Source organism: Mustela lutreola, chromosome 5 (genome assembly GCF_030435805.1).
Source record: "Mustela lutreola isolate mMusLut2 chromosome 5, mMusLut2.pri, whole genome shotgun sequence".
In the NCBI taxonomy this organism is placed as follows: Eukaryota; Metazoa; Chordata; class Mammalia; order Carnivora; family Mustelidae; genus Mustela; species Mustela lutreola.
Genome location: NC_081294.1, coordinates 83,669,747 through 83,684,717, shown reverse-complemented (window position 1 = coordinate 83,684,717; position 14,971 = coordinate 83,669,747). Strand labels below are relative to the sequence as shown.

Here is a 14,971-nt window from a genome sequence, read left to right as displayed (position 1 = left end):
AACTATTGAATAGGATAAAATATATGAAGCAACTGATTGCAAAACAGTGGACAACAGGTAGAGTACAAAGACTGAGGAAAGCCCCACTACCCTCTGCCTCAGAACAATTTTCCAAGAAACTACTCCAAACAGAGTACAGTGGTCTCAATAGCCAGAAGCATGAAGATCAGAGTTTGGGTGCTAAAATAGCAGAGGAAAAAGCTATAGGAAGAGGGTACCCCATAAGTATACCAAAAAGCAATTCCCCACCAGTGTACAGCCAAGACTGGACCACAAGAGTAGGGCAAGACCGCGCCCGCCCCCAGTAAAGCACTGCATAGTTAAGAGCAAAAAATACCTTAGAAACTGACAGAAGAAAAAAGAACAGCATTAAGACAATAAAGTCCACAAAAGATGCACAAGGGAGGCAAAGCTGGACTGCTGAAAAACACCTCCACTTCCTGAGAGCCACATTAAGAAAGCCTTAAATCAAAACTAAATTAACATATCAGCCTGTAATAAAGTGAACTGCCTATGAAAACAAAACCCCAGAATTTCCAACATTAAATCAGAAAACACTAAACATACAAATGCATAATCCATACCAAAAAAAATTTTAATCAACAGAAATTAAACCCAAAATGCCCAGATATTATTCTATGCAAAGACAAATCCTTTAAAATTATTATACTATACTGAAAGGATTAAAGAAAATTAGGTTCAAGGAACTAAAAACAGGGTCTTAATGAATGAACAAAAAAAGGGAGTTTCAGCAAAGATAAAGAAAATAGAAAAAAAGAACCTAAAGCTAACTGAAAGGAAAAATTCAATGGATGGGCTTATTAACAAAAGATGAGACAAAGAATAAAGATCCAGTGACTCCAAGTTAGAGCAGTAACAGTTATCTGCTCAAAAGAGAACACAGAAAAAAATTTAGGGGGAGGAGGAGAATAGTCTCAGGGACATGTGAGATAATACCAAACACTTTAAAACAGGTGTAATTAGAATTCCAAAAGAGAAAAGAATGAATCAGAGTGGAAAAAATGCTGATCAAAAATTTTCCAGATTTAATGAAAACATCAATGTACAGAGATACAAAAAGAACACAGAGCTGGGGCGCCTGGGTGGCTCAGCGGGTTGAGCCTCTGCCTTCGGCTCAGGTCATGATCCCAGGGTCCTGGGATCGAGCCCCACATTGGGCTCTCTGCTCCACGTGGAGCCTGCTTCCTCCACTTTCTCTGCCTGCCTCTGCCTACTTGTGAGCTCTGTCTGTCAAATAAATAAATAAAATCTTAAAAAAAAAAAAAAAAAAAAAAAAGAACAAAGAGCTGCCAAGCAGGCTATATAAAAAGATGAGGCCTATGAGGGCTAATGAGGCTCAGCATAGAAAAAAAAAAATTTCCTCATGTTTGCATATACCTCAATATCTGAAGCTTTCACCTTACATAATAATAATTTGCTTATAATAAATTCTCCTACATTTAACATGTTTTTAAGAGAGGAAAAATCTTACTTTCTCCTTTTAAGAACTATCTATTTCAACTCACATATAAAACACATCTTCTCAGGTTTTAAAGGTTCTACTACAACTTTCATTAATAATGAAAAAACTGGTTAACTTCAGAATTTACAATTTAAAACATCAAATGAAAACTAGGAGTACCACTCACAGCTAACGTTTGCTATTTTTACTTTATGCTTTGGCAACCAAACCTAGATTCTAAAAATCTTTTACATTCAACTATTGTTACTCAGAATACCTAATTTCATTAATACAACATTTCAACAATAGGATCTATTGCCAACCTGGTCTGAATAATGGACATGTAACTTCAATAAAATTTTAAAGTAAAAATTACATGTCCCAGAAAAGGGATCACATGTAGTCCACCAAATGTTTTCTTCTTTTCATGATTAAGCACCTTGCATTATAATTTTAAGAAAGAAGAGCAATTACTATGATTAAAGAATAAACTTTTTTTAATGTAAAAATCAACTTATGAAAGTGAGAATTACTCTACAGGTATTTCTTTTACTTCTAATAAAGTAGGGAAAATAATAATTATTTTTCACCAGAAAAGATAAGATGAAGTTTTAACAATAGATTCAGATAGATTTTTATATGACTCATCTCTTAACTCCCAAAAGCACTGCTTGGTAACAGACATGTTGCCCTTTTTTCTCAGGGAGAGTTGAGAGTGGATGATACTAGTAGGAGACCAGTAAGAGTAGAGTGACCAGGAGTTGACCCTAGGAGGAATGCCTTAAGATTTCCATCAAAATAGAAAAAAGACTGGGAATGGGCACTAAGGTAATTCTCCCCATTCTGTCACTCTTTCCTCAGAATGAACTCTGGGGCTTTTTATCTACAAACTCTACTACATCTTTTTCCATTACAAAGTAAACTTAAGTTAATGGACACTACCTTCTCCATTTCAAGTTTTTCCTCTTCATTTTCTGCCACTCCCTAAAACTGGTCCTTACCTCTATGCTAGTGTTTAATGTATTAATATAACAATACAGCACAATGTCCCCAGTGCCAATACTTCTAGTTATGTGCCTCATGGCTTTATTTTTTTGAAGTAACCTGCAATGTAGAGATCACTCTAACAATTCTACCAGCCCCAAAAGAACACCAACAGGATTTTGACTTTGTCAAATCCAGAAAATGGAAATCTCTTCAGAGTCTCAGTTATCGCCAGATTCATAATGGTTTTAATAAATACATTTTGCTGAATCACTTGAATACAAGCTGCAGACATGCAGACATCATGAGACATATCATCTATAAATATTTCAGCACATATCTCCTTCAGAGTAAACCCTTTTTCCTCCACAACAACAATATCCCCCCAAAACTGTAAATTCTCTAATACGTAATAACAAACCATGTTCAAATTTCCTCAACAGCCTCCCAAAATGTCTTTTATAACCCAGTCACCAAGCACTTGACCCAAGAACTCACCCTTCTGATTAACCAAACGGAAAGGCCCAAGACCCCTTGGAGAGTCTGAAACTCAATTACCCCCTAACAAATATTACATTCTTCATAGCCACAAATACTCTATTAGCTTTATTGTCTGAAATGCTATTATATTAATGCCACAGGTTTCTCTTCATACTTCAAATACAAAATCGTAACACCAAATACTTTCTCAAACAAAATCACTCTTATCTCCAATGACAAAAGTACTGTTTAAACAAGATGAATTTTTATAAAAACTACCATTTAACCCAGACGCTCCGTGATTCTATTCCATAGTTTTGGAAATTCTCCATGATATGAGGTGCTCACAGCAGCATAATAACACCACTGCTATAAATAAGAAAGTAATTCTCCCTTGCCTAGACTATTCTGTGTTAACACCAGAATCTAATTGAAATCCCAAATTCACTTGGGTAAGTTACCTAATTTACTCTGTCTTACTCTCCTTCTCTGCAAAATAGGTATGAGATGAGTACATTAATCATGCATTTAAGTGTGTACATGTATCTTTAAGTGCACATAAAATATCCACGAGATGATGCCATTATTGTTGTGACACTAGTCACATAAGTTTAAAATATCTCATCTTCTTCAGCCTTTTATGCATACTCAATACCCATTAAGATCAACTGAAAATGTCAGAAAAAAACATAATCTAGACAGACAGGTCCTTCACCACTTCAAGCAAAATAATGTTCCTGCACTGCAAGTCATTATGTATAAAACTTTAAGATGGAGACAGTTTTGTTTTGTTTTTTTAATCATTTACCAGTTTCTAGAGAAGGAAATTTATTCCCACAGGGAAGCTTTTAAAACAAGGTACCCTTCCTGAAATCCAATACCTTTCAAGGGCACAAGAGATTCCTCTAAAGTAAATATATTAAGAATGAAGACAAGAAATGTGGACACCGCTAACCAAACAATCCAATTATCCGAAAGATACCTATTCTCTTAGCTGGTCTTAGGAGAAAGCACATAAATATTTTGAAATATTACAGTAATGAACCATATACCTGGGATTAAATTTTGCTTCTTCCATCATTTTTTTGAAATCTTCCTTGGCTTGCATTATTTTGTTTTTCTTTTCCCTGCGTTCTTCTTCTGCCCTCGTCTTTACATACTGATCAAATACCTATCACAAAAATAAACCAATTTGACAAGTTAGTCTTTCATATAAATAATTTAATTACCAAGCTACGGAATCTATAAGAAAATACTAAGTCAATACCTTTGTCCAAAATATAATAGAAAAATAAAATACAGGTATCTCAATTATAAGCAAATTATCCACAGCAAATCCCAGAAGCCATCTGTTTCGATTTCCAGACCAAAAGCCCCTATAACTTTCATTTTCCCTGATTACAAATTAAATACATTTTCACTAAAAAAATTTCAGGCAATATAAAATGTATAAAAGAAATTACAGTCCTTCCAAATCTCTCTAGTTAAAAACATCAAGCTTTTGGAACAGAGAATTTAAATTTATTTCTGTGGCTCTCTTTAAGGCATAACTATTTTCAACAAAATGTAATGCTTTACATCTATCCTAGAATATTTTCCCACTTAATAATGTACAGACAACTTAATAGACTGAACATGCACACCTATTTCCTCTTCTCTTCAAGTGCCAATAAGATGCCAATAAAGGTTTGTTGTTGTTGTTGTTGTTTTTAAATCACGAACCAACAAGAACATGCCAAAGGGAAAAAAGAGAAAAAGCAACTCACAATGGTGAAAAGTGGGTAAGTACTCAAGGACTTGGCAGGCATGATAAAGTAGACCCTAACTCAGCAGTCAAGAAAACAAAGAAACCAATTCCTTTTTTCTTATTAGAGAATACTCAAACAGCTCCACAAGTGACAGCACTAGATATCCAAAGAAGTGAGGGTAGAGTATAGCTACAATAAGGTTGTTTAAGAATGAGTCCATCAGGGACACCCGGGTGGCTCAGTTGGTTAAGCAGCTGCCTTCGGCTCAGGTCATGATCCCAGCGTCCTGGGATTGAGTCCCACATCCGGCTCCTTGCTCTGCAGGGAGCCTGCTTCTCCCTCTGACTCTGCCTTCCACTCTGTCTGCCTATGCTCGCTCTCGCTCGCTCTCTCTCTGACAAATAAATAAATAAAATCTTTAAAAAAAAAAAAAAAAAAAAGAATGAGTCCATCAGTAGATTCCCCCTTGCCAAGTTCACATACCGCAGGGGACTGCCACTCCTAAACCTCAGTTAAAGGCAAGTGATTAAGTCTCCAGAATAAGGGACGGCAATTCACAATCTGCTGGCCAAATCTGGCCTGCTGCCTGTTTTTGCACAGCCCAAAAAAGTTTTAACATTTTTAAATAGTTAGGAAAAAACATACTAGAAAATTTCATGACATTTCAGGACACAGGACAATTAAATGAAATCCAAATTTTAGGGTCCATAACTAAAGCTTTATCTGAAGAGTCATACCACTCGTCTATGGGTCCTCCTACACTAGAGCTGCATATTATACTATAGTGACAGAGACCAGATGGTCCCCAAAGCTGTAATATTTATTATCCGACCCTTTATATTAAAACTCTGCTGATTCTTGCCTCTTAGGAAAGCAGGATATCTGCCTGGGTTGGGAAGAGAGGGAGGGAAACACAACATGAATTAGAAATGAGGCATACCAGTCAGAGAAAACAGCGAATTAACCAGTTACATACCAAACTGTAAGACACAGTTCTCCCAGGACAAAAGCAGAAAGGACTGTGTCCCCTCATCAGGACACTAAAGGACCGTATCAAGAATGTGAACAGCCTAAAAATTACCTCCACCAGGAGATCCTCAAAAAACCTGCTTTAGTGACCCTACAACAGGGCTTTTCAACCTCCATACTTATGGCACTTGAGCCAGATAATGTTTAGCAGCATCCACGGCCTCCAGATACCAGTAGCACCCCCTCAGTTGCGACAACCAAATGTGTCTCCTGGGGCAAAACTGCCCCTGATTGAGAAGCAAGGCTTTACAGTAAAGGCAAGTCGTGGGAGCCCACTTAGATGCTCAGAGTGCCTAGAGAGCATTTTAGTCCTTCATTCTTAATCATGAGAAGTCAGCGTCTCTTTAAAGACATCTAAAGAAACTCTCCAGCATGAAAAAGAAACCAAAATAGAAACTATGCAGGAATATGAAAACTTAAAAGAAAAAAAGTTTAAACAATGTCATAAAATTAAGATACTACAACCATAAAACAAGAAAAAGAAAAATGAAATCCTAGAAATTAAAGGATGACAGAAGAAATGAAAAAATTAAAAGATCAGACTACAAAGACAAGAAAGTCACCCAAAATGTTTTTTGGTTTTTTGTTTTTAAAAAGGCAGAAATAGAAAAGAGAAAAGAAACTTTAAGGACAAGGCCACAAGGGCAAATACTCTGTCCCATAAAGAAAAAATAAACAGGTGGAAACAAATCAAAAAAGCAACAGAAGAAAATCTCCCAGAATTCAAAGATACAAGTTCACATACTAGAAGGGCCACCAAGGACCCAGCACAATGGACCCCTCCCACCAAGGCACATAATCACCACGAGATTTCAGAACTCTGTACACTAAGACAAAGACTCTACATGCCCACGAAGGAAAAATAAACACGTCCATAAAGAAAGGAACAAGTAAATATGGCTTCAAAAACAACAATGAAAACGAGAAAGAGGGCAACATCTTCAAAATCCTGAAAAAGATTTCCAATTTCAAGTATATTAACCCGTCAAACAATTCCAAATTAAGGACATACAACAAAGGTGATTTCAAACATGCCAGGCTTCAGAAATTTATTTCCGATGCATGTTCTCCCCAAAAAGCTATTATAGGAGTTAAATGTGTCAAAAGGGAGTAAACCAAGAAAGAAAGAAAAGACTTAATGATGGAGCAAACAGGTGGAACCCCCATTCATAAACTACCCCCAACCACCAAAAAGAAAAATGAGGTAAATCCCAGGATGATCATCCTTAAAAAATGACAGCAATATATCAGGTATAGAGGGTTTACCAGTCCAGAATGAATCAAGTCAGAAGGCTCCGGAAGAAATGTCTTCAGAAAGATAAAACTGGGGCAGCAGTCTACTATTTTTCATAGTGTAATCTTATAGAACTATTTCACTCTTTAAATGTGTGCATGCACATCTTCAGAGAAAGTTAAACAAAAAAATTTTCTTTAAAATACTTCTTTCCAGGGGTGCCTGGGTGGCCCAGTGGGTTAAAGCCTCTGCCTTCGACTAAGGTCATGATCCCGGGGTCCTGGGAGCCTGCTTCCCTTTCCCCTCTCTCTCTGCCTGCCTCTCTGCCTACTTGTGATCTCTGTTTGCCAAATAAATAATCTTTAAAAAAAAAAAAAAAAAAAAAACAAACTTCTTTCCAGGTCAGGCCATATATATCTACTAGTCTTTAATAGCTGTATAAAAATACCTACAATTATCTCACCAGTCTCTTGCTGCACATGTAGGTCATTTTCAGTACCCTCTAAATATAGCACTGCAATAAATCCTGAAAGCATATGCATGGTGACAGAAATGGCAAAGAGGGCTCTTTTCAACCCCTTTCTCCTTCCTTGGAACATACTTTCTCTCTCTCTCTCTTTTTTTTTTTTAAATTTACCCATTTCAGAGAGAGTGCACCAGGAAGGGAGGGGAGGAGGGGAAGTGGACTTCCCACTGAGACGATGAGGGGAGGGCCCCAATCAAGTGAGCCACCCACGTACCCCCTTGGTATATACTTTCTTATTTGTAAAAGTGGTAAATCAGAAATAAAACCCAAGTGAATTTATGTTAACTTTCTTTCCAGAAGCTCAAGAAGAGTTCACATCCCCTCCTCTGGGATATCCTACACCAAGGTTAGGAATCACGAGCTGAGATTAACTTCTCAAAGAAAATTAGGAATTCTGTTATGCTTCCAAGTATCTCCTAATTATTTGTGTCATGCCTCAATACACTTGAGCTTTATGTTCCTATTTTAAGCGCTTAATTTCCTACAACATCAACTTGTGAACAAAATGTTGTAATTAACACCATGAAAGTTAATAACTTTTTAAAAACAACTCCTAGTTGAATTTTATAGGCATAATCAAAACCATCCAAATTAAAGGGCTATACTGTCTAAGCCAAAGCAGCTTCTTGGTGGTGGTTATAGTCCATTTCTTTGCATTTTTTACACCACTTTATTGAAGTATGATAGACATTCAAAAAAACTATACACATTTAATGTATATAACTTGGTAAGTTTGGAGATAAATATACATCTAGGAAACCACCACAGTCTATGCCAAAAACATATCTATCACCTCCAAAACATTCCTCCAGCCCTTTTAATTTATTCTTATTTTGAATGTGATATTAAGAAACTTAACGTAAGATTTATCTTATGTTAGCAAAATGTTAAGCATCCAATACCATACTACTAGCTACAAGCACTATACTACACAAACCTCTAGGATTTAGCTGTCTTGCCTAACTGTTTTATGTACTTTGTGAAACAGGATTTTCAGACTTTTCCGTATGTGTATTTTTCTTCAAATATAAATTTGTGAAAAGTATGAGTGTAATATTGTAAGAAACTCTATATATATGTATTTGATAAAGAATGAAATATTACCATTTATAACAACACAGATGGGAGTGGAGTATTATGCTAAGCAAAATAAGGCAGTTAAGAGAAAGGCAAATACCGTATGATTTTACTCATACGAGGAATTTAAGAAACAAAACAAATGAGCCAAGGGAAGAAAGAATGAGAGACAAACCAAGAAACGGACTCTTAACTACAGAGAACAAGCTGACTACAAGGGGGCAGGGGAGGAGGGGAGCTTAAGGAAAGCACTTGTTGGAATAAGCACCTGATACTGTAAGAAGTGCTGAATCACTAGATTGTGCACCAGAAACTAACATTACACCGTATGTTAACTAACTGGAATTTTTTAAAAAATGAAAAAAAAAATGTATTTGGTCTTCATCCTGGCTCTTGGCCCGAGTTCCTAAAACCCTTATAATTTCCTAAATGATAAGAGCGACAGAGACCCCCTACTGTTGTACCTGGCTCTTGCCTTGTAGCTTTGATATAGATAAAGGTGAAAAGAACGATTTTGTTATTCGTAACAAGGCCCTTTCACCTATACCTAAACTAGCATGAGTGAAGTGATTTCTGGAAAGCTTTCAGATAACCACAGGATGGCAGAGAATCACCAGTGGAACCAACCATGTCATTAGAGCTTTGGAATTTTCAAGGGCTGCAACTGAGTCTAATCGCCAATGATCAATGACTTAGGTCAATCAGCCTATGTCATGCTGCCTCCATAAAAATGGTAACCAAAGGAATTCAGAGAGCTATTAGCTTGGTGAACACTTCCATGTCCCAGGAAAATGGCACACTCCCAACTCTGAGGGAGAGAAGCTCCAAAACCTAGGACCCTTCCAGATCTCACCCTACCTACATCATCTGCTGTTCAACTGTATCCTTTATCATATCCTTTCTTATAAACCACTAAACATAAGTGTTTTCCAGAGTTCTTTAGCCACTATAGCAAATTATTAAACCTGAAGAGGTTACTATGGGAATCCTTGATTTGTAGCCAAACTCAACAAAAGGGTGCAGAACGTGGGAACCTACTCCTGGTGACTGGCATTCGAGGAGAGGGCAGATCTTGCGGGACTGAGCCCTTAATTTGTGGGATTGGATCCTGACTCCAATGTCAGAATTCAATTTAATGGTAGGTCAGCCAGCTACTGTCAGAGAACTCACCAATGTGGAAAAATACCCACACATTTTTGATGTCCAAGTATTCAATCTGTAGAGGAATGGTTTTTCCTTTTCAAAAGATCTCCAATATTTGATTCTCACTTCAATTTAATTCAATTTATAATTTGATACTGATTCAGTAAACAGTGGCCAAGACGGCCAGTTGATAGTCAGTAACTATCCTGGTAATAATGCCTTACCATATTATAACATTATCAATCTTAAAAAGCTCTCAATACCACATATACAATAAAATGTTTATTTTTGAAATAAGGTAACAGATAATTTTAAAGTGTTAGCATAACTAGTCTCTACATTAGAGCCTAAAATCCTGCATGGACATGGTCTGATTCTGTGGAAAAATGTTATTCACTTTAAAACTTGTCAAAACAAAAAACAAATATAACAAAAATATTTGACTCCTTAAGTGATCTTTTATAAAAAAAAAAAATTATATAAGGAAAATTTCAAGTTAAAACCTATGGTTACAATTATATAAAATACGTATTTTATAATGAGGTAAGATATACATAAAACTACAGATAACTAGAAAAGGACAGAAGTGAAAGGAGATGTACTTTTGGATTACGAGACGATCAATGAAATTCTTAGTTTTTTAAAAATCAAAACACAGTGGTGCCTGGGTGGCTCAGTGGGTTAAGCCTCTGCCTTCGGCTCAGGTCATGATCTCAGGGTCCTGGGATTGAGCCCCGCATCAGGCTCTCTGCTTGGCGGGGAGCCTGCTTCCTCCCCTCTCTCTGCCTGCCTCTCTGCCTGCTTGTGATCTCGGTCTGTCAAATAAATAAATAAAATCTTAAAAAAAAAAAATCAAAACACAAATTTCAGAAATAAAGTTACAAAGTGCACATATGTAACTAGCACTTAATTGATTTCTCCTTGATTTTATATTCTTATGCAAAAAATAAAACTAAGTACTGAAAAAGTACATGGATTAATGCCAAATGTCAGCTTATCCTTTCATTTCTTACACTCCAGTTAAGAATTCTACTCAAATTAAGTACAGTTTTTATTTAAATAAAATAATGCTTGACAGTTTTCCTCTTTTTAACTATTACTCTTAACAGGAGGTAACAGCATCACCTTACAAAATGCCTCCTAAATTTGGACAGAATTTTAGCTCTCAATATATACTTGTAATTTAACTCAGTAAAAAACTGTAACACTCATAATGAAGAGAAAGTCAAAAAAATTTTTAAGTAAACCTCCAGAGATATGCAGGTTAAGCACTGTTCCAGGCATTACACATATAGCAATGAACAAAACAAAGTTCCAGCACTCAGAATTTATATTCTACAGTAGGAGACAGAATATAAGCTAATTTTAGATAATCAGAGCTAGGAGTGCTATAAAGGAAAGAAGGCAAAGAGATACAATGATCCAAAGGCACTTGCACATGCACCTGAATAAAATGATAGAGCATATACAGATATCTGAGAGAAAAACATTCCAGGTAGAGAAAAGAGAAAGTATCAGAAAGTGCCTAACTTGTTCAAGGAGTAACAAAGGAAGTGTGGCCAGAATGAATGGATCTAAGAAAATAGCTTCAAGAAGTATGTAGTAAAAGAGTGTAAGCAGAATCTTACAAGCTGCGATAAAGAATTTCAATTTTATCCTAAATAAAATGGGAAGCACTGGACATTTTTTAAGCAAAGGAATAGTAACAATGCCTTAATCTGTTAGTTAAACTTTAAAATTAGTGTGGCTGCTAGGTGGAAAAAAAACCTGACTACAGAAAAAGTAATAATGGAAGGAAGCAAAGAGATCAGTCAGAGGCTACACAGGTGCTGAGAAATGGTCACAGTGCCTTGAAATACAGTGGCAGTGGGGGAAATGGTGACTAAGAAGTTATATTTACAAGCTTTTAGAGGTAGATTTTACAGACAGACTTGAAATGTGCAATGGGGAGAAGTAAAGAATCAAGGCTGATTTGTAATTTTTGATAGAGCCATCAACCCATGTGAGAATGAGACCATCACACAGTTTAAAACAAAAACAAAAAACCCTACTATGCTTGAAATGCAGATGCAAATATATCTGAAAGTCATGCTTTTCTATTACACATACTAAAATACATGTCTGGCACACTGTTAAATGTCCTCTCTTCTTAAGTTTATGACGAGACCTACATGCATAATGGCACAAACAGTGTAGAGAATTATTCCAACTGCTAAATTGTCAGTATAAAGGACAGACTACCAAATGAAATCCTGTAGCTCGATGGCCCTATAGCAAGTGGTTCAACATACTCACCATTCTAAAGAGATCAGTGTCAGGGTGGTCCAGGTAATTCAGAAACTATGTAAGTTGCAAGTGTGCAATGCTTTAGAGGAAGAAGCAATCATTGTGAGATATGTATCACTGCGTCATCATGGGAATCAACGGAAACCCAATAAACAGGCAACTCTAATCCATGTTAACTCTAGTTCAGCAGAGACTCTCAAGTGTCCATCAATTCTTTTAGTGTATAAGAAAAAAAATTTTAAAGATGCCACTTAAATGTAGGATGTGCAAATGAAACATAAACATGTCTTTTGAGTGTTGTCTACCTACAATACACACACACATTCAAACATATATTGGCACTAACAGGAAAGTTATAACACCAGTACCCAATCCTGATCCCATCTGTTGGGAACGATTGTAGGTGTTTCTTTTTCCTTTCAATTCTTTGGTACTTTTCTTTTCTACTCTAAATCTACATCATTTGCCCAGGAAAAAGTAAATTAATGAGCACAATGAAATGCATTGAAAATTTTAGATATAACCTCAGTGTATATGAGACATAAAGAGAAAATGCGCATGAAGCAACAGTGACGTCTACAATAAAGGCAAAACTAACCAAGTCTATTTCTGAGGCAGAAATGTCCGTATAGATGATAACAGTGTTCTAAGATTTAAGACTATGTTTTTAAAGCACTCTGAGGGTGCCTGGGTGGCTCAGTGGGTTAAAGCCTCTGCCTTCGGCTCAGGTCATGATCCCAAGGTCCTGGGATCGAGCCCCCCACATCGGGCTTCTGCTCAGCAGGGAGCCTGCTTCCTCCTCCTCTCTCTCTCTGCCTGCCTCTCTGCCTACTTGTGATCTCTGTCAAATAAATAAATAAAATCTTAAAAAAAAAAAGCGCACTTTGTTACAGGGGGAAAAAAGGATGGTATTTTATTCCTTACATTTTAAAAATAATGCTGCTAAGGGATATACACTTCTTAAATAATGTTATTTTCCTTTTACCTGTTTTCTCTCTTTAGGATTGAGAAGTAAGTACCGAGGATCAAAAACTATCTTGTGCAACTCCTTCTCCCATGTTGAAAAAGCAGACACCTTTAAAATAAAAATGTATTGCCTCATAATTAAGTTGGCTCTAAAAACATAAAGGTCATATAATTTTCCTTGAAATCTACAGGACATCTGCTTAAAAAGGAGACATAATAAAAACCGTACTGAAGTTTCCATCACTAATAAATGACAAGCAGTGGGAGGCTAGCAACAGCAAATTTCCACACTAATTGGCTCTGAACATTTCTATACTATACAGAAGTAACACACACTTAATTAGTCATTAAAATAACCACTACTGTGTGACATTTTAAAAATCAGTACATCAGAAAAAGCCTTGAAGATTTGCATTTTGATTTCCTATGCTTGCTCCAATCTTGTGAACAAAGTTGTGATTTTAAATTGAACAACTATACTTATTCAAATGAATATGTGAATATAACCAAAAGGCTGAAACACCCTCTCAATTAACTTTATTAATATTATCATAAAGTAGCAGTTCTCCTTTAACCAAAACCATTCTGGAAGTATTAAAGAATCATATATACCTTACCTATCCCACGTAGTCCGCCATTCTGTAATGTTAATACTCTGTTAATACTCATATTACTCACCAAAATGTAATGACCCAATAAATGTTAAATGTTATTTGTATTTAAAAGGACAATAAAATGGCATTTAGTTCAAACATGATAGGATGAGCCAAGAAAAAGGCTGTTTGAGAAAGTACAGTCATTTGACAGCTTCCCTTATCCCCCCCCACAACATGAGCACTAACCTTAGATTTGACCTTTTAGCAAGACATATTTATATTACTTATACAAAACAGAAATATCTCCCCCAAAGATTGTTTTCTGACCCCTCTCTCTAGCAGCATGTCCTTGAACTGCTTCATTCGGGCCTCCAGAGGGACAATGGCCCTTTCTCGGGCAGCTTTAATTTCAGCTTCCATCGCAGCTTCTTTCTCTGAATCAATGTCTTTATTATCGTCTCTCCTATAAAAAATAAAATATAAGGCATCAACTGGCAAAATATTAATAAGGAATCTTACTAAAATCTTTACAACAATGGAATATTCAAGACTCACTACTGAGCAGCATATTTTTGGCAAAAAAATTATATTGAGGGTTTCAAATGAACTCTAAGGGATAAGCAACTTTCATTGTAATGATAATAATAAAGTTACAATGAGCTTCTAATGATGTTACAATGGCTATATTGTTGTGCTGTCTCTCTCCCTGATACACAGAATGAACTACCTTACTTTCAAAAACAAAAACAAAAAACAAACATTTCAGTAAAATTCTATGTGGTTAGAAACAAACAGCACAAAATATAATTTTTAGTTTTTGAAATGATACAGGAAAAATAGTATTTTCCAAAATGTTTTATATTATAGATGCATAAAATATTTGATTTTTTTGCATAAAATATTTCTTACTCTAATAAAAATTGGTATAAGTCTTAGTAATCTCAAATATTTATCTTGAAAATATCTGTAAACTTGGCCAAGTGGATATGTGAGATATATACCTTACCTACCTGACATCTTTTTTACTCACTTTCTGGGTGGTAAGTTGAGATTTAAGTTGAAGGACAGGTCCCAGAGAGCAACATAGGCCCAGGAGTAGTTAGATGGAATTAGAACTGTTCACCAATGACTAAACTACTTCTTTCTCCTCCAAAAATGCACCTCAGGGCTAAGGACAACCCTGCTGCTGTTGCTCTCACTCAAGTGAGACTGTAAACATGAAATCGAGTCACCTCTCAAACATCTGCACTACGAAGAAGGCCAGTTCATGTGAATAATCCATAACAGTAAGTAAGTTAGTAATATTCGGGTATATTTTAGCAGATCTTCCTTCTTAAATAAGATCTGCTAGATATAAAAATAAAATTGGTTCATATTGCCTAAACAAACTTAAGGGAATCAGGAAAACAAAACATCAACAATTTCAAAAGCATGCTATAC

At 36.0% G+C, this 14,971-nt stretch overlaps 1 protein-coding gene across 5 annotated transcripts in view; it reads right to left on the bottom strand.

The window, feature by feature from the left end:
• TCERG1 (transcription elongation regulator 1) overlaps nucleotides 1-14,971 on the bottom strand; it is a 62,320-nt gene that overhangs the window by 12,254 nt on the left and 35,095 nt on the right. For all 5 annotated transcript variants that reach the window (XR_009353947.1, XM_059174961.1, XM_059174962.1 and 2 more), the window contains 3 exons: nucleotides 13,859-13,994; nucleotides 12,955-13,044; nucleotides 3,979-4,097 (listed from right to left, as the gene is read on the bottom strand). Coding sequence is in view for 4 of the 5 variants with exons in the window: in XM_059174961.1 (XP_059030944.1) it covers nucleotides 3,979-4,097; nucleotides 12,955-13,044; nucleotides 13,859-13,994 (345 nt within the window). In the remaining variant the exon portion in view is untranslated. The remainder of the gene's footprint in view (nucleotides 1-3,978; nucleotides 4,098-12,954; nucleotides 13,045-13,858; nucleotides 13,995-14,971) is intronic.